At 38.0% G+C, this 24,671-nt stretch overlaps 1 protein-coding gene across 4 annotated transcripts in view; it reads left to right on the top strand.

Moving 5' to 3' along the window:
- gabrg2 (gamma-aminobutyric acid type A receptor subunit gamma2) overlaps positions 1-24,671 on the top strand; it is a 52,374-nt gene that overhangs the window by 12,388 nt on the left and 15,315 nt on the right. For all 4 annotated transcript variants that reach the window (XM_044221992.1, XM_044221991.1, XM_044221989.1 and 1 more), the window contains exons 2-6: positions 239-378; positions 5,888-5,955; positions 9,124-9,344; positions 11,306-11,388; positions 13,266-13,403. In XM_044221992.1, the coding sequence (XP_044077927.1) occupies positions 239-378; positions 5,888-5,955; positions 9,124-9,344; positions 11,306-11,388; positions 13,266-13,403 (650 nt within the window). The remainder of the gene's footprint in view (positions 1-238; positions 379-5,887; positions 5,956-9,123; positions 9,345-11,305; positions 11,389-13,265; positions 13,404-24,671) is intronic.

Genomic DNA, 24,671 nt, shown 5'->3' with positions numbered 1-24,671 from the left:
TATTTCAGTGTATCTACAGTAGCAATGATGTGGTGATGAAAAGCCCTGAACATCTTCCCAAGTTTAACTCCTGACCTTGGATTGAGATTTTCAAAACACTTCTCTCGCTGTGTCTCTCATCTCCTAATATTTCTCTATAAAGAAAGCAGAGCACACTATGAAGGATGCTGCTTGCTCTCCTTGCTCTCCTTTTAAGAAGTTATTGATTGCATGCTATTTTTCTCTCTTCTCCCCGCAGCTCCTTCCAGACTGATGACGATGATGAGGTGTCTAACAAGACGTGGGTGCTGACTCCCAAAGTGTATGAGAGTGACGTCACGCACATCCTAAACAGCCTACTAGATGGTTATGACAACAAACTCAGACCTGATATCGGAGGTGGGCACTGATTTTTCACTGATGATCCATTTAGTCACAGAATCACAAAGAAATACACCCACATTTATGGCTAGATTTGCAATCAAACACATATATGCACTCATTAAATGACATACATGCTTATATCCAAGCACTTTACCCATTCACTGTAGCGTCTGTGATGTCATCCACTGATTTGTAGAAGGTTCATTTTTAAAATAAAAAACACATCAGCTTTTAGGGAGCTGAGAAAACAGCCTTGTGTTTAGAATGATGACAATGCTTTTTTGTCATTATTCAGGGAGCTTTCTATGTATTTTATATGGCCAAGAGGTCAGACATTTCCCTCAGTGAAGATCACCATTACTGGAGTAATTTGCTTCTCACACAACAACAGTATTTGAGTAACGAAACTGTTGACTTTACTAAAAAAGACATGCAGTTTGACTTTAACACCAGTGACTTGTTACTTCACTTGGACTCTAGCCTGATGTCTTGGAATCATTTGACATCCTTCCAAAGCCCAAAGATTAATAATGATGTTATAAAAAGTATATATATACTGTATATATATAACAGATATATTTTGAATTAATCCGCCAGTAGCCAGTCACATTGCACAAATACGAGGGAAAAGTGTGTTTGGCAGGCATCTCATTTTTAGCCTGTGCTGACTGTCACTTTTGCTGGTTTAAATGACACATCACCTGCAGCTAATGCACACTAATATGTTTCAAAAGACCAAAATAAAACTTGGCTGTTGTCTGGATTTGAAACTGGATTAAGATTTGGTAAAGTGCTATCAAACCCCATCCCTAGTCACAGGACTACCAAGGTACACCTGATCAGTTTGCTCCTAAATGTTGTGAAGTTTATTTAAAAGTAGTAAATACAAATTTTGGACTCGTCTTGGGACTTCATAGCTAAGATTTGAGACCTACTTGTGACGTGCCTCACTGTGGTGGCAGCTAGTAATAATGTTAGTCATGCCACCTGATACATATTTGAATATATCTGCTGCAAATTGTAAAATGATAAGAAATAATGACTTTTTAATGGCATGAAATGAAAATGGTAGGCCAGCTGTGCCTGGATGGCCTGTGCATATTCACGGCATTCAGGCTGTAGAAATTGAACACAGAGAGAATATGCACAGCATACAGTTTATTATTACACCATGCTGGGTAGTACAAGGTGTCTTTGTGTGTTTGCCTATGTCCATTATATGTGTGTGTTTGCGCTGTGTTGACAGGCAGCCAGGCTGACTATAAAGTTTGTGTACCTGTGTTTATGCACATGCATGTGTTATGGTCGGGATAGCAGTCCGTCATGGTCCTGCAAGCCTTGTCTTGTCAATGTGAGAAGTAGACAAGTAGCTTACTCCCTTCATTTTGACAGATGGGCAGGGCTCCCTTATCTACACAAGTGCACATATATCCTAAAGCCTGTCAGGTCCATCTGCAAGAACAGAATAGGGAGATATTCAGTATCCTTGAATACTTGATTCATGGGTCAGTATTCCTGGGGAAACTGGTTTAAGTCACTATCTGTCACATACTCTTGTAGAATAATAAAGATATACCACTCTATTTACTAGCAGTGAATTACTTCTCCACCCACTGTAGGGACACTGGGTAGTGCTGTATTAAAGCTGCAAATGGCAAGAATAGTTTGGAAAAATGCAGTCTTATCAGTCTATGTCACAGAGTTACAGTTGAGACACTTTACATTTGTCTTATTTGCCTAAATTAAGTTTTGTGTCTTGTAATAAAGTACACCCACAGGAAGAAGGAAACAAAAACTGAAACGTGCAACCTGCACCCTAAACAGCAGCAACAAAGTGCTCCTTCCAAAGGAGAAAATATTGAACTCTTTTTTCTATCTCTGCCAAACAAGTGATCACCAACTGATGAGCCAGCTTTAAATGATATCATATTCTGTTAACCGGTTAACATATGGGATGTTACATGATTTCTGGGAATCAAATAACAAGCTTTCAATTAGATGTCCATGCTAAGTTTTTGGCATTTTTTTCGCTGTTATCTCTGTTTGGAATGTGCTGCAGTCTTTGTCCCTGCTGACTCCACTGTTTGTTGCAACAAAAAGGACACAATCCCTCACTGGCTTCCCAACCACAAACATGGCCAATTGTTTTAAGTGGGAAAAAAATGACCAAGCCGGAGGTACGACTGCCAGGAACTGATAGCTTTAAAGCACGACTAATGAATTGACAAAAATTATGACATAAGATGAAAGCAACTGAGTAACATGATATATATTGTAAATCTGTTGCACTCGGCTACTTTCATGTTTTTTTTCTATACTCTACAATATGTACAATGCTGCATATAATGTGACACATTTCATGAAGGGCATCATCTTTATTCTTAAGACTTTAGAAGTGGGCTTGTGCTATAAATTGAAGAGCAACTCAGATCTGCTTTGAGGTGCAGCTTCAGCCCAGAGATCCGCTGCATAGCTGGGCGGCTGGCTGCCACCGTCTTAACCATCATCTTCAAACACGCTATGATCTAGCTCTCTCAGCGTTGGTCTTCCAGCTGCTGCCAAGTTACACAGCTACAGAGGGATTATAATTAGCTGGCTATACTGTCATCTGATCCACCAACCAACCAACCATACCAAGGCAAAGCAAAGTTTCTCCTCAGCACCGAAATGCTGTGGATTTAGATTCATCGCTGATTGTGCCACAGCTTCCCTTTGAAGTCCATTGTGATGCTCATTTAATTTTAATGCCCCTGGAGTCTACTGTACATTTGAAAACTGAAGCAAATAGGACAGAGACATTAAGAGAGAGAGAAAGAGAGAGAGATCATTTGAAAATCCTTTATTCTTAATTCATAATACATCCATGGCATTCATTGATCAAGGTCATTGCCTTCTAGAAAAATAAATAGATTGTTTCATAGCATTCACAAATATGGAGAGCAACGGCAAGGACATAAAGTTATTGTACAATGAGTTTAATGAATTTATCTAAATGATTGGTAATGCATGGTGTTGCATTTGGTCAGAGTCTATGAGCAAATTTGATCAGCCTTTTACCAGGATGCCTGTGGTGGGTGTATTGGCATGTATTATGTTGCATGAGACAGTAATTTAGAAATTTTAGCCACTTTATGTTCACTGGCATCTTGGAATAATGTTTTCTTGGCATCCGCTTGTTCATTTATGAAAGACATCCACTTTCCAGTTGGCTGTATAAAATAAGACAAATTAGTTTTTATTTATTAAAATTCTATTTATGCCATGCCCGTAACTTTATGTGTGATTTTACTAATAATCCAGTCCAGGTTTATATATTTCATATTTCTATATTTTCAGTCTACATAAATTCTAATTATGCCAATGCAGTAATATGCACTACTATTCACTCACTGATATATCTGTCCAAAAGCAACACTTAATTGTTGAGATCAAGTATAAACCAGTAAGAGCATTTTGTGTGTGTGTGTGTGTGTGTGCGCACACGAGTTTGTTCATGCATGTTAAAGTGTGTGTGCAGGGGTACGCTCATGTATGCCTGTGAGTGACATGAAAAATGGATGCAAACCTGTACTCACTCCCTCTGTCTATCTCTCACACTCACTATAGCTCCCACATCAAGCCTTGATGTCGGTTGAGTTTTAACCTGACGCTCCTCTCAGACATAATGTCCAGTCATCCATGAACATACGCATTAGATAGCAAAGTGTAGATGCTGATCCAGGCTGTCTTGGAGGATCTGACAGAGCATGGACGTCCATTTGGAACCAAGCTGTTCAGTTACCTCACCCATACTCTGTCTGATGTCTGTCTGTCCATCTCACTAAAGGCAGTAGACACCAAGAGGTGTAATGCATGGTGGTGGACAGATAATATGCAGGTGCACAAGCAGAGATAATTCATTTGCACATGAAGGTGCACATGCAACTAATTGTGTGTGCACTAGATTCCTTACAAGGAATGTAACTGCTGCTCAAATGTTATGTAGCATATTGGTTTGGTGGTCTCTTTTGGGCTACGAATTGTAATCTTTCCTCAAATCTTGTCAAGTCAAAACATTTATGAGGCACTTTTAACCTAAAAGTGCGTCTCTGTGAGAGGGCCGGGCAGCAGCAGGTCTGTGAGAAAAGAGAGTAACTGATTGGCTTTCAAGAGGAGCTCACATGCCTGAAGCATGGAAGGACAGAAAAAGGGATGGATGGGATGTTGCAGAGGGCACAAAGGTATTCTGGTAAATGGGTCAAGAGTTTGGCTGTAAATACAGACAAAGTGGGGTTCTCTGACATTGGCAGGAAGCCTGTTTGAAGATGAAGTTGGCCCTGTAGGCCTTCATGTAGTCTCCTCGCAGACAATGGAAAAATCTGAGCCAGGGTTTCTATTTCATCAGCACTACTGGATGTATCTTAGACCAGGTGAAATCCTGATAATGTAATATAGTGTCGTAAAAGTAAAGTGGGATCATTTGATTTTAGTAAGTTACTGTATATGCTGGAATTGAGTGAACTGAATGTTATAAGCTTTTAAAGTGGACCTAAAATGAAGTAAAGAATCAAAAACACCACCCCAGTTAGATGTCTTAAGCCAAAAAGATAAAATGGATGTCACTGTGTTCTGTTTATAAATATAATATGTATTATTATTGTTAGTAGTAGTAGCGGTAGTAGCAGTAGTAGTTGTAGTAATGTAGTGGTAGAAATGCAGGCCAGAAATTGACAATACAAAATCTCCAACATCTTTATACTTGAGCTACAGGCTGCAAGAACCAATGAAAAAATCAAACACCAAATTACAAACATCTGAGACAATAACAATATTAATAATTGATTAAAAAAGATCCCTGAAATGAGACAATCAAAATCTCAAGTTTGTTTTTTACATTTGCCTTCATTAGTAGTGCATTGAAATATCAGAATGATATGTTATGCTATGTTATTAATATTTCCTTAAAAGTAATTGATTATCCTTGTCTTCATTAGAAGACATTTGAAATATTTGTCAGATCTTCCTCCCCCCTCTCCCTTATTGGATCTGTTGTGATATAAATCAATTACTTTGCTTTGCCCATCTAGTTTTTTTATTTTTTATTTGCATTTTTCTATTGTATTAAATGGATCTTAATGGATTGTGTGTCTCATTTTAACAATTATTGATGGTGTTTGATTGCTTTTTCGATTGGTTGTTTCAGCCTGTGGCTTGACAGTTTCATACTGTGAATTTGATGTCTGATAAAGGTCCATGATTGCATTTCGACTGAACTTAATGTGGACAGTGTTCAGGAATTCAAACCTTTCCTTTACATGATTTCATCCCACACTCCTGCCTATAAGGTGTGTATTAGACAAAACTTATATGATTTACCAGCTTCCAGCAGCTTCTATTCACACATTCACAACAGAGAGATTATTTCCCTGTTTTTCATCACTGATGATGATGATGTTATAGACAAAACTAATAAACAACTTCCTGAAACGTGATATGATAAATCATTGCTCATCTCTAAAATGGATTTTCCTGTGCTTCTTTGCAGTCAAGCCGACAGTGATCCACACAGACATGTTTGTCAACAGCATCGGTCCAGTAAATGCCATCAATATGGTGAGTAATACTGGAATTTGATGTTATTGTGTCATCATTGTTATTAATAATCAGCCTGAAACTGTATGTATAACTATGGAAGGTTATCTATTCCCAAATTTGTGTTCGGCCTGCCTTCATCCTCAGGGAGGTGACCGTATAATGATCCAGAGAGTAGCTCTCTCCTCTGGAGCTGGCAGGGATTCAGTGTCTTGCTCAAGCACACTTCAGCAGGGCAGATGCTTGCTGTCATGGAGGATTGGTTGGTCCACCTAATCACTATGCTACCCCACTGCCCTTTTAGTGTAGCAACACAATGCAGGCGTCAATCAGCTACTTAACTGCTGCATTGGCCTTTGAACCACAGTGGATAAATGCGGTCCATTTAACGCATCTGGTTGCATTAAACAGCTACTATTTTTGAATTAGAAATACTGATAAACAGTTAACCAGTTGTGTTGCTACAAACACAGGCCAGATCTCAAAGCAGCATATTTGGAAAGGGCTGCGTGAGTTTGTAAAATCCTAAAATGTTCTTGCTTTGTAGTTGCCAAGAATTGCATCAGCTACAATCTGAGGTGTTACCTGTTCAATCTCTTTGTGGGTTGTTCAAATAAATATACCAATTTGTGATTTTCCTTGGATCTGGTTTGAAGACAAGGCTTTTGATCATTTCTGTCTGTTGTTATGGTGTCACAGTGACAAAGTGACACATTCAAATTGCATGCTGGTTGCACTACATTTGGTTGTGTTCACCAACTGAAGTGCTGTTTATTTTCAATAAACATTTCATTAATAAATGTGCAAATAAAAGTTTTCTTTTCTTTGAATACTATTCCAATAATCTATACAAGAACAATGAAGTAACCTTGCAGTTGTGTGATATATAGGTTAATCTTGCTATTAAAAAGTATATGCACATGGTCCAATAATAGTTTCTGTCAGAATCTGGATGACTGTGGATTTGGTATTTTTTGTTATCATTTCTTCTAGTGTATGCACACAACATATTCTGGTGTATATAATACAACTGTTAAAGTAGCAATAGAATAAATAAAATAAAATCATGTTACTGTTTTAACCACTTTATTACTTTAATACGTAAGAAGCTTGTTATGTCTGCAAAGCCAGGTCTGTATAGCATTTGTTATATTACTTTAACAATGATACACACCAGTTTCAGCCAACATGAGTGAGAGAACTGGTTATTGTACAGCATCAGCTTCCAAAAATCATATCAGTGTATTATTAATCAAAATAACAATTTTAGAGTTGAAAGTGTTGGAAATACTAAATTTTAGATTCAGATAGGAAGACCCTAACACATGTTATTTTTGAGTACCACTGGTAATATTGTTACAAGGCACAATAACACTTGAATTCTATATTTGAAAACTGAGGAATAGTAATAGAATATATAGCGTCGTGCTGCAGTGATGAACAAAATAAGTCAGAACAGGTCATCTGATAGTGGAGAGGAAAAATGTTTGTAGGAGAGAAAGAAGGATTAGAAAAATCTCATATCAGCATTGTTTTATGTGTCATTGTTTTCTGTTGCAAGTTCCCGCTGAGAACCCACTTCTATTGTAATTCTGCAGAGCAGTCTGCTCTACATGCTGGTGGCGTTCCATTTCACTTAGTCTTAGCTAAAACACCCATTCTCAATAACTGCAGTCACAGTGAAGTTGGAAGAGCAGCATTGATGGGATCAGTTAGAAAATGTGTGTTTGTGCTCACATTAGGGAGTCTGTGTGCGTGCATGTGAGTGTGTGTGTGGGCATTACGCTGACATGAAGCATTCACATTCATATGTAATCAGCGTGGCTGGGCCAGTGTTTTCACACTATGACATGACAAATGTGGTGAGGTTGGTAGATTTTCTGAAGAGCATCTAAGCATGAACAAAATTTTAAAGTTTTAATTATGCATTAGGAATCTTTGAAATATGGCAAAGTTACAACTCATGTGAAAGAGGAGGAAGGGATGGGACAGACTAACAGACAGAAAGAGAGGGAGAGATCAAGGTGTGAAGAAGAAAACGAATCATAAATTGATGCTTTGCAGCCACTAGAGCTGAGCAGTTCGTAGCTGTTCTTAGATGCGTGCAGCAGTTTGAATTGAAAGAGGTGCGATTCTGTGAAAGATCCCAGGGTATATATAGGTTAAAGAAAAAAATAATAGAAGTTTATCCCACTCAGCAGGGCCCAGATGAAGATCCTAAGGCATTCAATCTTTCTCTCATCATTGGATTTGAACTGTCTGTCTATCCTTTGTGAAAAAAAGGATGCTGAAGGGATGGGAATGTTGCCTGGTGAAAACGTTGTTTTTCAAATCTCGTTTAGTACTCTTTGGCATGGATTTAGGCTTTATTGTTGGGCTAAGCTTTGTCAGGAAGTTAATGCCTCTATGCCCTCTTGCACACAAATCCCCCGATTTTTTTTTTTCTCTCCTGCTGTACTTCACTTTGAACCTCTGGGCTCAACCATTTCAAATAACAATATATATATATATATATAGGAAAGACTGATAGCTCCCCTCTAACTCACTGCCTCTCCTTTCCCTCTCACATTAGACTGCATCTCACTTTTACGCTTAGCTCTTCAACTCTGCACATGCCTCTATCGCCTATGTTTTCATCCCTCATATGTATGTTCTAACACAGCTCTCACAGGCACTGAATAGGAGACAGAGGGTTTTGTCAGGGTCAGGACAAAGTGCTGCCAAGGCAGCAGGTTATGAGGTTAGATAATACTTGAGCCAAACAAGGGGAATTATTAATTGCCCCGTTGAACATTTAATTTTCAGGTTGAGGGCGTCAAGATGGTCTTTTTCAACAGAACTCTTTAGTAGGGACAAAAGGATTTCTTGGCCTGAATAGACACCATCTTGTCTGAGGAAAATGTGCCTGCAAATGTGTTCCAGCATTAAGTTTCCACTGGCATAGAAAAGTTCCCTTCAGACAGAAGAAACAGAGGAGTGTTTTTGCAGCCCACATTTCAATTTGATCTCATTGCATCTCACAGTTAAAAGCTACACATTGGTGACAGCACTGGTGGCAAACAATACTGTTTGCAAGGTTTTCCTGACAAACAGAGACTGCTATCTTGTGTGTTACATAAAGCATGTTCAGCTTTTAAACTGAAGTTTAACATAACAATTCCGATAAAACTGTGTTTTATCTTTCTTCAGGAATACACCATCGACATCTTTTTTGCTCAGACCTGGTACGACAGAAGGTTAAAATTCAACAGCACGATGAAGGTTCTGCGTCTCAACAGCAACATGGTTGGGAAGATCTGGATCCCAGACACTTTTTTCCGCAATTCGAAGAAGGCTGATGCCCACTGGATCACCACACCCAATCGCATGCTTCGAATCTGGAATGACGGTCGAATACTCTACACCCTCAGGTAAAACGTCAGGGATGCCTGAGATGAGATATTAGTTATAGAACTGATTTGGGTATTTCTCATTCATCTGCGACCCGCAGTTTGATTGATTGTGTGACTGGGTGGCACTGAGTTATCACTACCGTTTTCTCATATTGAAAGGTTAAATTGTCAGTTATCATTACCTCTGCCATTTTGCATCCTGTTTTAATGTTAGTGTGTCTAAACCAAAACATTAAAGACAGAGCTTTTAATTAACAGATTTAGTGGGGGGAAAGCATGTTGTTCCCTATGTTGGAATGAAGATAATGGGGAGTTCAAAATCTATTTACATAAACAATTAATTCTAGTATTCTCAGCTGAACAAAGCAGAAAACAATAGATAACAGTACAAATACATGGTAACTAGACTCATCTCAACAATTTGAGCATTAAAGTTGGACTAACAACCTATAACAACTGTGAGGCATTTTATTTATCAATTTGTTGCTTCCTCCTCTTCCTGGAATCCACCACAAGCAGCAAGCAATGCGTGTACTTTAGAAAGCATTTTAAAGTACCTAACAATTTACGACCTCTCTACATAAATGATTCATGGTACTGATTATCCTGAACAGGCCCTGGGCAATTTTAGATTTTAGCATTTTAAATTTGACATTAATTAGTGTGCAGGAACTTTGTCCTACTGAATGAGGCAGAAAGTTGTTAGTGACAAGGGAACACTGGAACTACATTGCCCCAAACTGATGTTTTTAGGAACTGAAATGCTTAGGAAGATTATTATTTTTTAAATAATATAAATTAGGGCTGCACGATATGGTAAAATAAAAATCATATTGCGATCATTTTGACAGCTATTACGATTGCGATATGATTCACGATTAGTGGGAATGATTATTTTTGCATTATAATTTTCATTTTCACTGAAAAATTATTGAAATCATGATGATGTGACATTGGTTGGGGTCTGTACCAAACAAACATGTTTTCTTACATCTGGAGAACAAGATTTGTAGACCAGGGAATCTCTGCAGCACTACAGTTTATGATAATGCTGTTTTGTCACACAGTTTACCTTTATCAAAAAATTGGGATATTGCACTTGGCAGCCCTAATATAAATATTATATTAATTATTAGTATTGCTATATTGTCTAAAGTTCTTGCCTGAAAAACTTCAGACTGAACAGATATAGTAGCCAGGAAGTGCTGCTCTGATGGGTTGGCAGTACTAGACAATGTTCGCCTTTTAGCCCCCTAATTGTAAAATTATTGCTTGCCCAATAATAACATGACTGCATACTGTTTGTGGGTGTAAAACCTATGGAACTAACAAGAAACATGTAAAATGTGTAAAACAGGTGGATTGATTAAAGGGAAATATTAATTGTGCTTATTATCATGTTTTGCATGCCATCATAAATTCAGCGGAAGTTTATACTGACACCACAATATATCATCAGTGATAATAAGAGAGAAAGTGAACTCTTCTGGACTCAATCAAGCTGTGATGGATGTTCTGCTGTGCAGAACACTACCTCTCCACTTCATTAATTTGTTAAGGAACTCAGAATTTAACCATTGCTTAATTAGGATGACCGCTGTGATTGGGAGGACAATGATACATGACAATAGCGAGTGCATGAATGGGTAAAGTCATTTAAGGTCATTCTCTCATTAAGGGGAAGTTTAATGACTTTGCCTTCAAACTCCCTCAAGTGTGAAAAGAAGAGACAAGTGTGTTGCTGTGAAAAACATGAATTTGGTTTTGTGAAATTTTAATAAATAATTCCTTTTGTTAATACCGATAAGGTTAGGGGTTTAATTCTGACTTTTCCAACACACCCTTTTATATATACTATTGCTTTGTGATAGACTGGTATGTAATTTAAATTCTATATTTACACATATACCTTTTTACTGTATACATACGTATTTTTTTACTATACTGAGTCAGTGGATCAAAATATTGTGTCTCTGCAGGTTGACCATCGATGCCGAGTGCCAGCTTAAACTGAACAACTTCCCAATGGATGAGCACTCATGTCCCCTGGAGTTTTCAAGCTGTAAGTTTGGCCATATGCTTATACCCCACTGTCTTACCCCTCCTTCTCTTCCTCTGTTTCATCTCAAACACAAACACACACTGTGGCCATGAACAAGCGACATATGAGCCTAACAAAGACATAATTTAAGGAATAATTATGCAGGCCAAATCAACAAACTCAAGCTGCAGTTATCTTAGGGTTTCTTTCAGACAAATCTAATCTCCTTATGCACATATGAAAGTGTGTATGTGTGTATGGTATGTACAGAATATCTTGCTCTCTTTGCTTGCTAAAAGGCTATCTCATTCTTTAAAAATCTCTGTAATAGATTAGAATATGTGTTTATGTGTTACAATATGAGAGATGTGAACAAAAACATTTGCTAAACCATTCATTCACAGTATGTACTGGCATTCAGTAAAGGGTTTTAATAATAGATGTGTCAATGCCAACTCGACCAAAAGCAAAGTACTGATTGATTTTCCTGCACTCTGTCAAAACTGTTCTAAAGGACATTTCAAAAAGTGACACGAGTCCAAATGAGTCAGTCCTTCCATGTGGGGAGCGGATGGGGGGTAAGTTATGCTAATGAGGCCGTTATGGATCTACAGAGAGATGCACCATGGGATATTCTCCAGAGAGAATGCTTCCTAAATAGCTCCAGAGCAACAAGAAAGAGAAACTAGGGGGGTAGCAGGCCTAAAAATGGAACAGAAGCATTCATTTAAATTTGATGAAAGCCATGGATGTTTTCAGAACTTTGAAAATCACTTGATGTACAGTACATGAGCTCAATCTCAGAAGCAGCAGGCGGAGCAGTGTGCAGCAATTTATCACGCGGCATATTTTCTCAACACGTGCCACAAAGCAACAAAGCATTGTAGATTTTTCAGTGCAGCTTATTTTGCAGACAGGATAAGATCACACTGTATAGAGTTGGAGAATGATGTACAGATACAGTATATTATTTCAGCTTTAATATTTTAATTACAGCAACAGTTTTGACAACAACAACAACACAGCTAGTTCCAAAGGGAATTCATGGCATTGACCTCTGGGAGCATTGTTGTTCTAGCTTCCCAAAAGGACACTGAATCAATAATGTGTCCCAAATGCATTGCCAGTGAAGGAGCAGACTGCCTGCCTGGTTGGCTGTAATGTGGCAAATGGGCAGATACTTCCATCCCCTGCTCCCCTGAGGTCCAGCATTACTGGATGTCTGAGAGCACTTTAGTCATAAGCCATTTAAAGTTTGCACTAAGGAAGTTTTATGTGCATTATTCAAGCCATCTCCTCGTTGGCTGGACTGAAGACAGCACTAGACTGAAATCGAGAGAATTGGCTGAAGATCATTACATTCAGCCCTGTCCTGGGGAACATTTAGTCAGGTCCATTCACAGGTTAAGGAGCCCAATTCCAAATTCAACATGCTATTATTTTATAAGAGGCTTAACCATGCCTTTTGTTTCCCAAATTTGGATACCAGACATAAATTCAATATAACAAATTTGACTAGGATAATACATCTGCTCATCTAAGTGAATCAGCATCAGACAAGTAAGATTGTTATTGAGATTCTCACAACCAGAGAGTATCCTTTTTAGGTAATACAATTACTGAAATCCAACTCATAGTCAGCCATGGACCAATTCTGTAATTTGGGTTTTTAAATCAGCTTAGTGTTTCAGAAAAATAAGTTTTCTCCCCACAGATGGACTGCATATATTGTCAACATGTTGTGCAGGAGTCTGTTATATAATGGTTCTATCATGAAACAGTCTATTTCCTAAAATGGATGGATTTGAAAAACATTGTGTCATTTTCGCACCACGCTTCTCTTCTCTGCTCTCCTTGTTTTAACTAAGCTCCATGTTACTCTGTTCTTTCCTGTTCAGATGGCTACCCCAGGGAGGAGATTGTGTACAAGTGGAAAAGGAGCTCAGTGGAGGTTGGTGACATTCGCTCCTGGAGGCTCTACCAGTTCTCCTTTGTGGGCCTAAGGAACACCACTGAGATTGTCAGGACTGTCTCAGGTAAGAAAACAAATCTATTCTCTTTTCTACAAATCTCTTCTTTTTTTTAATTAGTCTTCTTATTCAGTAAAGGCTGAGTGAATACACATTGTCTTTGCCAGTGACACCCTGCTTGTGTCATTGGACAGTCGTGTGTGTGTATGTGTGACAGAAGTGATTTCTTGAACATGTGAGGGCTGCAACGGAATAGGGATTCCATGGGCGCCACACGACATTCATGTTGGGCATGATATATTTGATCTGATGGGTGTGACAATATGGTGGAATTTCATATATGAAAATATGAGAGACAGGCTTAACCATGCATGCCAGTGACTCTAAAGACATTAAAAAATAAAGTCAGTTTGATCATATCTGTTGCAAGGGGTAACTTTTAGACAAACAGGGACATGACCCGTAATGTTTTTATCCACTTTTAGTTCTCATTGCCTCAAGTAAAATCCATAAGGGCTACCTACTGTATATATCACTTCCCCTGTGGTTTGGACAGACAGATTTTCAATAGAAAACCATTTTGCTGGCAGAGTGGGATGGCACATTTCAAGGAGCTATGAATGTATTGTAAGACCTAGAGATAACAGTGTTGACTCAGTGCATGCGCTTTAAATTTGACAGTTTTCTGCATATATATATATATATATATATATATATATATATATATATATATATATATATATATTTTAAATGCAATTAACTAAAATTAAATTAATTGAAAATATGCATTTGAGTGACTAATCTGCATTATCTTAATGTAACGTAACGTATGTAACGTGTATGCTACCTAAATTGGTTAAAACCAACACTAAAAAGTGGACTTGCAATTATAATTTTATTTAATAATATTATTATAAACTTTTACATGCCCATCTTCTATTCTGCTTCATATTTTAAGAAATTCTAAAAAGATAAAATAATTGCTAAGTATCATTGTCAAGAAAGTAATGCACAATAAGGATTAGTTATAAATGTTATAGTACATTTTAAAAGCCTTTCTTTGCAAAATAGAAATACTGTTTGCCAGTAAAACTGACTTTCTCACCTTCATTTATTTCCCACTTCTCTGCTATTATACTTGAGTCAACTGTCCTTCGTGGCATGCTCCAACAAGGGTGGATGAATTTAAAGAATGTGGTGCCTATTATATGCATCATTCATGCAGTATTTGTATGGTGTGCTGGCTGGATTCCATTCAGAATGATGCAGGAATTTGAATGTTTGCTTAAGGAAAAACAGCTGGTTTCCCTGGACATTGTAGGGCCAAAACGGTGTTTGCATGCATATACTGCATATAAAATAAAAATGGTGTTTGCATGCATATACTTATGTTTGTTTATGTTTACCTATGTAATGTTCTGCGAGGAAATGTATGTATTCTTTACACTTGTCTGTGGTGTGAATCAAACAAAGCCTGCCGCAGAGATAAACTTTGGCCAGAGATCAGCTGCAATATCCAGAGGAACTGACTGAAAATTTTAAATAAGGGTCTATTATATATGTACAAGTAAAAGATTCCCTCATAAATCTTACTGTTTGCTTAAATCGCTTAGAAAGAAACACAGCTATTTCTGCATTTATTTGCCTAAACGTGCAACTTTAAAAGTGATTAAAACAGAAAAGCTGTCATGTGTTTCTCTAATAACACCAACATAAAGGTGGCAATCTTTTTTCTTTTTTAGCATCAACTCTATCTCCTTTTTATGAGATATTCAATTCATCCTACTCTATCTGTTATGTGAGTATTGATCAGGGGGAATGGATGTTTTTTGGCTGTACTCCATCTATTTAGAATAAACTGTCGGCTGGAAGGCTACAGAAAGTAAAATCATTGTATCAGGCATGTGGCAGTAGGGCCATTATTCTTGCTATAATTTGCAGCTCAGTATATCTAGTCGTTTAGCATACTGCTTACCCTTCACAATATAGGCTGTCTTGTGAGAAGCACACACTGTAGCTGGTTAAATAGGCAAGTAGTAAAGTGAAAGAAATACTGTATACAGTTTTCAATGTTTTAAACATGTGTATGTGTTTTTTGGTGATGCAGGTGTAGCTTCACTGCAAGTATGAATATTCAGCATACTTTAAATGTGGCTATACTGCCAGTTGGTAGCGGTGGAACTAATGAACATAGCTCTCCTATGATAAACATTTAAATTGGAGGTAATATTGTGTTTGGAATGTTTGCTAAGGGTGTAATAGCTGCTATCCCTGTTAGGTAATCTCAGTGCTTGATGATGGTGACAAACACAACTGTGACAAAACACCATGAACCATCAGCTTTTACAGAAAACACATTTTAGAAATGTCACAGTAGAATTTGATGATCTAGTTACATACATTAAAAGAAATGCATTGGCCTCTGCAATGTAGTTTATTATTTTAAATATTTCAATATAAATAATCATATCAGATACAAATAATCAGACAAATGCTCACTTTTCAGTGGTGGCCAACAAACCAAGCTCTATCAGAAATACACAGGAACATGCTTGTATGCACGCGTACACAAAGTAGCTATGGGAGTAACTGAATTCCCCAAGTCGTTCTGTAATTCACCACAGTTCAACAGAGTGTCACTGGAACGTCAGTACTAACACACACACAGGGAGGCGGAGGGAGTGTTTTAGTGTGTGCAGTAAAACATGTGCGTTGCAAGACCAAATGCTTCAAACTGCTTATAAATTTTCTTTCTGTTTTAATCAAAACATTTTTCAAGTGACAACATGAAAAGGCAATCTGTGGAGGAGGATGAGATGTAGTGGAGAATTTGCAGCGTCCTTTGACTCTCTCTCTCTCTGATCTGGTTTGTTATTTCCACAAACAGCCATCTGCTCTCTTGTCAGAGCAGAGAACCTTGACTGTGGCTGAGAGACCTCTTGTCTCATTTTGCAGTCAGTTTGGGTATCTGACCTGCTTCAAGATTCATGAACACAACATCTGTCTCAAAAAGCAGTCAGTTAGGGCCTTATAATTAGTCATCTCAAGCACTCGCCATGCAGTGGGTAGTGCTCCTGAAAGGTGTGCTGGAAATGTAGACACATTACTTAATATGCTGTATCATTATCAGCTCCTTTTGTGCATTTCATGTGTAGACGAACAATATAATAATAAGCAGTTGTACTAGGGATTTTGATGTTTCTGTTTTACTTCTTTGATCATTGAGATGATACAGTAAATTCACTTATTTGACACTAGAATTCCGCTAAGGTTGCTTTAAAACTAAATGCTTATTGACACTATTGCATTTCATGCAGTAAATTCAAGATTTTTTTGGCTTTTAAATTGAATTCATGGCTTTATCCAAATGTATATAAATATGTCTATAAATAAATATATTTATCATATCTAGTGGTATGATAGCTTTGTTTCCTCATTTTAATCATGTAATTTGGAGCAATTAGGGCTGCATCTTTGTGTGAAAGGTGCCATACACATAGTACAAATATGGGGGGGTATATAAGAAACACTATAATAATTTTTATTATTGTTGTTGTACATTGACCTAGAGTGAAACTTAACCACTGCTGCTGTGTTGACTGCTGCATTTTCTAATCTTGACTGAAGGTGTGTTGGTATCAGGGGCCTGTAGGCTATAGAGTATTGACTGGGGAGACTGTCCTTCAACCAGACGACCGTGGACTCAAGCTCTCAGCATTTCAGCATCTGCTAGTGCGCACCATACTGCGCTGTCCATGAGCAAGATACTGAATCCCTGCCAGCTAACGTGTTCTGTGTCTTTGTCCTGCCGGAAGGTTATAGTTAATTACAGTTATTCTTTAAAAACTAACGTTTTTACAGTATTTCAGTTGAAGCACTATATGCTGGATCACCATGGGTTGAAATGGGTCAGGTGAGGCAACAGAGGGACATACAGTATAATGGTAAGCTAAGCAGACAGGCAGGCAGGTGAACTGGCCTGATCCAGACAATGATGACTGTAGCAAAAAGTCAGAGGAAGAGATTCCCTCTCATTCTATGAGACAAGCCAGTTTCTCCAAGGCTCAGCTTGTCACAGTACTACTCTCCTACATTAATGTATCTGTGCACGTATTCACTAAGTATCTTTTTTTAATAAAAAAAAGGATGATAAAAAGTGATGCATGATTAAAGAACGATTGAGTGATATTGTAATTAAAAGGGGCTGGGGCGGTGACATGCCATCTGGTGCTCTGATGCAGTTGTGTTGTAGCTTTTTATAAAGGCTATGTCTGTTTTTATTTGGTTTCTCTTCCCTCCCTCAGCCAGTGTCCAAAGGCTTGGTCTCTCAACATGTCACTTCACATCAGGACTGCTTGTACTGCCTGGAAGCCTATACCTGCATTTACAAACACAGAAACACACACACATACACACACACACACACACACACACACACACACACACACACACACATACACAGACACACACACACACACACATTTTCATGCACGCACACAGTCTCAAGCCTAAAATAAAAAAACAAACATTGACTGCCTCTTATGACAAGCAAGGACCCTTGAAAGGACACCAGTGGACAGAATAGAGAGAAGCTAAAAGAGATACAGAGGATTTCAATGTAGGACAGCCAAGGCACTAGGTACACAGCTAACATTGCTGTTAAGTTAACCTCAAAGTTAACCTCTCATTGACTGGGTTAAGCTAGATGCTGGGAGCTGTGTCCTCACCCATCTGTCAGGCTGGAGTTCATGGATGAACATTATAGTGCAGACAAGGACAGAGAGAAAATAAAAAGAAAGCAGAGGAAGAGGAGGTGCAGACAAATGATAAATAAGGGTGAAGGGACTAAAATAGAAAGGGATGGTAGTCATGGCATTTTAATGATCCTGCAAAGGAAAATTACAGAACAGAATCCACGTTGCCAGTTTACAGAGGTCCAGTGTGTAAGGATGTGAGGCTTGGAGCAAAATGTGTGGATTTACTGTAACCAAGGTTATATTTTGGTGACTTAGATCTCAGTAACAATACAACTTGTTATAAACTTGTTTTTTACAAGAAAATGATCAGAAAATTAGAAATGGGTTAGTTTTTCTAGGTTTGACTCTGCATTTCAGATACTCTGAAAAGTATCTGTGACTTGGGAAGTAATATATGCACTGTGTTATAGATCTAGTAGCTTGAAATCGAAATTGACTAACACACTCTCAGAGCTTGACAAGACTAAATCTGTTATTTTTATAGTATCTAAAACATCAGTGGTCACCAATTTGCATCCAGTGGTTGCGTTAATACATTATATATGCAAGTGTTTGATAGATAGAGAGGAAGTAAAAGAAGAGAGAGAAGAACCAAGATGAACGAGCGATTTGTTTTATCAAGAAATGCGTGATGTCTAAAGCCGCTGAATAATGTAGCCAGTGTGGTGCATTTATGTTAACCATCTTCAGAGCACATTAGTGGAACAAATCAGCTTAAAAACGCATCACTTAGATTGGAAGAAGCTTTTCCTTTCGAGCATAAAGGGAATCGATGTCAAATTTGCTGTCTTTCTTTCTTATTTTGCAACTAGCCTCACTTTTCTCAACAGTGAATCATGGTTTAAGCAGGACATGAGGTGGTTCATTTTCTCACTCTCACGCCAGTGCTACATATCTGATTGAGTTTGGCAGTATTCAGAGTGCTTTGGTGTGCGCATGTGTCCATGAATTAATGCATGTTCCTATGTGTCCATTTGCTTGCATGCACATTTCAGTGTGTGCTCTCCACTGGATACTAGTCTTTTTTTATGTATTGAAAGCTATTCTTAGAGTGACCTTCGAAAAGCCATGGCGTGCAGCCCTGTTGTCTGTGTGCGCCCGCCTGTGTGATTCAGTTTGAGTGGAGAAAGCCCAGGGACACATCAGTGGCCCTCTGCCGATTACGGAGCTCCACAGTTTGCAGATGATTCTTTGATAGGGCGAATCTGGAGGCATTGTGGTTGAAAAGATGTGGCCCAGCAAGAGGAAACCGTCAGCGAAACAAACACATGAATATGAATATATATATATATATATATAAACACACACGTAAGCACAGTCAGTCTCTGACATGCCAAAAGATTCCTCTTATAGCATAGCAGAAAGCATCGTTGTTCTATCTTTACACACAACTAGAATAGATATACAGTTCTGCTGCAACAAAATAATGGAAGGTGAAGAATCACATCAGAATGAGCCCCGAAGAAATCATTTTATGCCTTGGTTATTCAGTTGCATAGAGTGGTTCTTGGTAGAGAGGGGTCTTGGTAGAAGAAATTATTTTTTATTGGGTCCTTAGATAACATTTGTGTTTTGTGTCAGGAGTATGTAATGATTAGTTTGGTTTCATCAAGGCTGTGTTGCATTATTATTGCACCGCCAAACAGAAAAGCTGTCCCTTTAAGGAAATCCACTTAAAAGAGAGGTGGGACAGGCATATTGGGTAATATTGTCTTGGCGTCAGGAGGTTTGCGAAATCCCTCAGCGATAGTGTGGTAACGGGCACATTACATACTGGGTTCAATTGTGAAATCCAAAGCAAATTAAAGGGAAAATGTTATCAAAATCCTTGAAAAAAATGACGCCACCGAGACAAGCACGCTTGTCACCACCTGCCTGGTTTAATCAAGAAAAGATGGAGGGAGACAGAAAGCAATAACACCAAAATGCCAATAGTTTTTTTATTGTTGCTGAGACATTACATCCCTGATTAAATAAAACACCTGTGAAAGCTCAAGCATATTGTATTATTTCAGTTTCCAATGCATACATTATCTTGATGAGTAATACTTCATCCTCAGAATAATTCACAAAAATGTAAAAAAGGAGGTACAATATGAGATCAAGGAATATGCAGATACATACTATTAGGAAAATGTTCAAATATTATTTTGTATCATAGGTTTCCTGTAATGTCAAGTATATCAGCGATGGTCTGTTGTGAATGATAAAGTACAATGCATTAAAGTTGGTTAAAAACCCCTTTATTTTAAGAAAGCATTAAATCGGACAAATGAAAATACTACACAATAGGTTATCCATGACTTTATGCTGGATATGACTACAGTAATTTAATCATGGTAATAATACCTTGCACCTTTTTATCAGATGAGGATCACTCCATCTTTGCTGAAGGAAAAAGGTTAAGAAGTGCTGAAACAATGCATTAGCCGTGGTGCGACTCTGTTGCTATAATAGCTGCTCTCACCCTCCCTTCATCCCCCTTTCTCTCGGTGTGTTCTCCCTCTTGCTTCTGGGTGATAGTTGTGATGGGCAGGAGTGGGAGGAAAAATGCTCTGACTCAGCCAGAATCCTCCTTTTGTGAAGTTAAATACCAATTTACACTCCTCCCCGTCCCCTCTCCCATCCTCCACACACACATCCTAACCCGCCCCATACACTAACAGTATTCACATTTACAAGTGTCTGCTCTACACAACCCCCCCACACCACCCCTTCTTCCCTGCTCACTCTCGTGAAAGAGATGATTTTGATTTTGTGGCCGGTGTATTCCTGTGTCCTACTTTTTAAGCCCCCCCTCCCCTCCCCCCCTTGCTTTCTCTCTCTCTGTCTGCCTTTCTCACTTGACAGTCTAATAAGCCAGTAATTAAAACCTGAAAACAGGGAATTGTGATAGGCCATAGGAGAAGAGATTGCTTTGGGAAAATAAAGCTCTTGTTTTCTTCCCCATCGACCACCACCTGCATATAAAAGAGTGCCTGTGGTGCACAGCAGAGGAGCACAGATTTAGAGAAATAGATTGTCTTTTTTGTCTTTGTGGTATGTTAGATTATCAGTCCTCTGTATAGTCCTCTGTATGTATAGCTCTGTATAGATGTTTGTTCTTTTTTGGAGGACACACCATGAAGCACAGAGGAATATGGATTAAAGAAAGAGGGTGACGGTCGAGACATAGAATAATATTCAGTGTCAAAGGCAGCACCTTGCTCCAATCCTGCAACTTACTGAAGTCCTAACCTCTTCTACTTTAATATGTGAATATAAATATCCTCATGATGTATATTTTTTCATCCACTTTAAAGGCACCAAACCTTTCCACAGAACAACTGTAGTTGCAACATGAGTTTCAGAGCGCTAAACTAGGACACTGGAATACATTGACTACACAATTAAAGTCATCTAATTTGCAAGAGAGAGAAATATGGGGAAAGCAAGTGGACGTAAATAAGTGAGGTTATTGTTAGTTCCTGTTTTTCGGTTGAGATGCCGGTAGGCAGATATGGAGGTCACGGGGCGGGGGAGATGCAAGGATAAAAAAAAAAAAAAAAAAAAAGGTAGAGAGAAACAAATAAGAGGATGCTCAGCCAATACCAAAACAGGTCAAAGCTGTCAACTGGTACAGCCATCATTCTGAAACTCCATTCTCACTATAACAGTATGAAGGTCAGACTTAAGTTGATGGAATTGGTCTTAGATTTTGACAAGAGGAAAGAGAGAGACTTTGTAAGCCTGAAGGTGCAGGAAGGGAGATAGCCACACATACACTGTAATTCATGATGAAATGTTCTATAAGATGCTTGACGAATATTACTGCTCTTGCTGGTGCTACAACTAACTTTACTGCTACTGTTATTGCTATTACTAATGCTTCTAATACTACTACTTCTGATAATAATTCTTCTACTACTACTACTTCCAGTATTACTACATCTGTGGAATATTGGTATGTAAATTCAGCAGCCTTGCCTCTCTCTAAGTACCTGGTTATATTTGTGTGACAAGTATAATAAATAGTGATATTTTATAATAGATCTATGAGTAGGTTGTTTGATTTTTGGTAAACCATTTCAAAGTTTTTTGGTTTTGCTTTGACAGGACTAGCAATATGAATTTGTCACATTGGGCTCTGGGAAATTGTGATATTTTTTCAGTATGTTCTGAAATTTTACAAACAAAACAATTAATTGAGATTAATGACAAGTCCTGCATTAAAATTTTTACTTAAGTTAAAGTACAGAAGTATTATCAGATAAATGTACTTAGATAGTATCAAAAGTAAAAGTGCACATTATGAGTTGCTCCTTACCTATTTGTATATTATATCATTGTTTTTTTTGATTCATTGATTTAACTACTATATATACTGTTTATATATACACAATACACAGGTACCTGAATAGCAAGTGTATAAAGTAGCTAGTGTGTAGCTCTGAGAAAGTACACAGTATTTCTGTAAAAAGTGTTATTGTAAAGTGGAACAAGAGAGCTCCTTTTTTCAGAGATGTGCAGGATGTACTGTACATGCTCGCATCGGCATGCACACACACAAAAAAATAACTTTTAACAATTTTCTTACAACCCTGCTGAAGCAGACGGACTTGATGCCACTCTGTGGAGCTATTATTCCTAAGCCAAGCCCTCATTGCTCAATAAACTGTTATAAAGTTCCGTGCTAGGGTCCTAGATACTCTTCGCACTTAGCTTATTGGCATTTCGTAATATTCTGCAACCCAGGGTTTCAAAGTAATTAGCCATAAGAAATAAGGAGAGAGTAGTCGTGGAACATCATGTGTCTGATTGGTTAATACATGGCATAAGAGGATAAATCTCGAATGAAATGAAAACAGAATAAGCAGTTTCCAAGCAATCATAATGACACTGTACAGCACATTACCTAAATTCTAGGGAAACACTTATTAAAGTTATTTTTTTTTTCTGTTATTGTGCTATTAGAACTCTACAGATTCAATATTTATATGTCATATGTGGCATGTGCTATTACCACACCAAGTCTTAAGCCAGTATGTCTTATCTGTGCATATTATGCTAATACATGTCACAGATACTATAATGTAACAGAGGCCTATTACCAGTAAGTCTAGAAAAGTCTACAATGAAATGAAATTTCAAGTAATCTAAGCTTAGACTTGGACATGTGTTACCTTCAATTAAACTGTCCATGAATCTGTATGAAGGGATCCATTGTTAATATTCATGCTGGACAGCTGGGATCATGTATGAGCACATTTGCTTATAAGGCATACTGCATTGAAAATATCACACACTGAACATCAGCCAGCCAACAAAGAGAAAGTCTCACAGTCCCTTTAACACAAGAAGCCATGTTGTGTTTTTGTGGGAGTGCTGTTTTGGCAAAGCTTTGTGATTATTAAGTTATTTAAAAGAAAATTCTACTTAGTCTGAGTATGCACAGGCATAAATCAGTGCTGTAGTTTTGGGTAATTTTGTCAGTATGTTGAATATGATTAATTAGATTTCAAAGCTTAAAACCCAGGGATCCAAAACTCTAATCTGTAATAGCGCAAAGCCATTGGCAATAAAGTGGGGACTGATTGTCTTGGCTTATACAGCGTTTGTCTGAGCTTATCCATCGAATTTAGATTATATTACATTGTTGCCATTGTAAAGACCAGTACATTGTGCCATAATGACTAGAAGATTATCCTGAAGATATCTTGTAACAGTGAGCTTTTTTTCTGACAGCACTTATGATTCATTAAAGTAGACATTACAATAAGATGATAAGATGAGATATAGGAAATGTTAACTGATTCCTCTTGGTATATGTTGTGCAAAACTTGTGTTTATCTGACTCAACTTAATCAACCTAAAATAGTGTCAAATGTCTGTTTAGATTTCCATCCTTGACAGTGCAGTAAGTGACTTTAATCTGCACAGCTCTAAGGCCGTTTAACAGTTTAAATGTTCTAAAACATCACATCAGAAAATTACAGTTTATATTTTGTTGTTGTGATTCCTAAAGGGAGCATGTGGGAGGTAAAAGGTAAAGCTAGCCATAATTTGGCTATTGTTGAAGCCCCCCCTCTTGTGTTGTATCACTGAAATAGATATTTATATGGTGCAAGTATTCTCTAATTAATTCAGTTTTTCTAAGCCGAATAGATCCCCAACCAAGTGGCCTCTGGAAATCTTTTTGTCGTGTGTTTATCGGCAGTTTTCCATCCCTACCACAGCATCACATTCTCTCCTCTCCTCTACATGCTTTCACTTTTCCCAAATTAGCTGTATTTATTTTGAATTGCAGCTCATCTATCCCTTTAAAGAAGCACAAGTAGGATAATTACAGTAAGTCTAGCCATCAAGCGTCGTCAGTGTTTTAAGTCCTGTCACCTGGCCAAAATAGTTAGTGGGGAGAAAGGAGAGTGAGAGTTGAATTTTAGAACTTGGAGCTTATGTAATGAGTGTGAATCGCATCTTTCCTCAGTGTGTGAATAAGAAATAATGAAGCCATTTTTAGACAACGTAAGCTGGAACACGGATAAAATGGAGAGAGACAGAGAGAAGTGAGAGAAGTGGCTTGTGAATGTGTTGTTTT

Source organism: Siniperca chuatsi, linkage group LG14 (assembly GCF_020085105.1).
Source record: "Siniperca chuatsi isolate FFG_IHB_CAS linkage group LG14, ASM2008510v1, whole genome shotgun sequence".
Classification (NCBI taxonomy): domain Eukaryota; kingdom Metazoa; phylum Chordata; class Actinopteri; order Centrarchiformes; family Sinipercidae; genus Siniperca; species Siniperca chuatsi.
The sequence above is the reverse complement of the archived record's forward strand: the minus strand, read 5'-3'. Positions and strand labels throughout refer to the sequence as shown.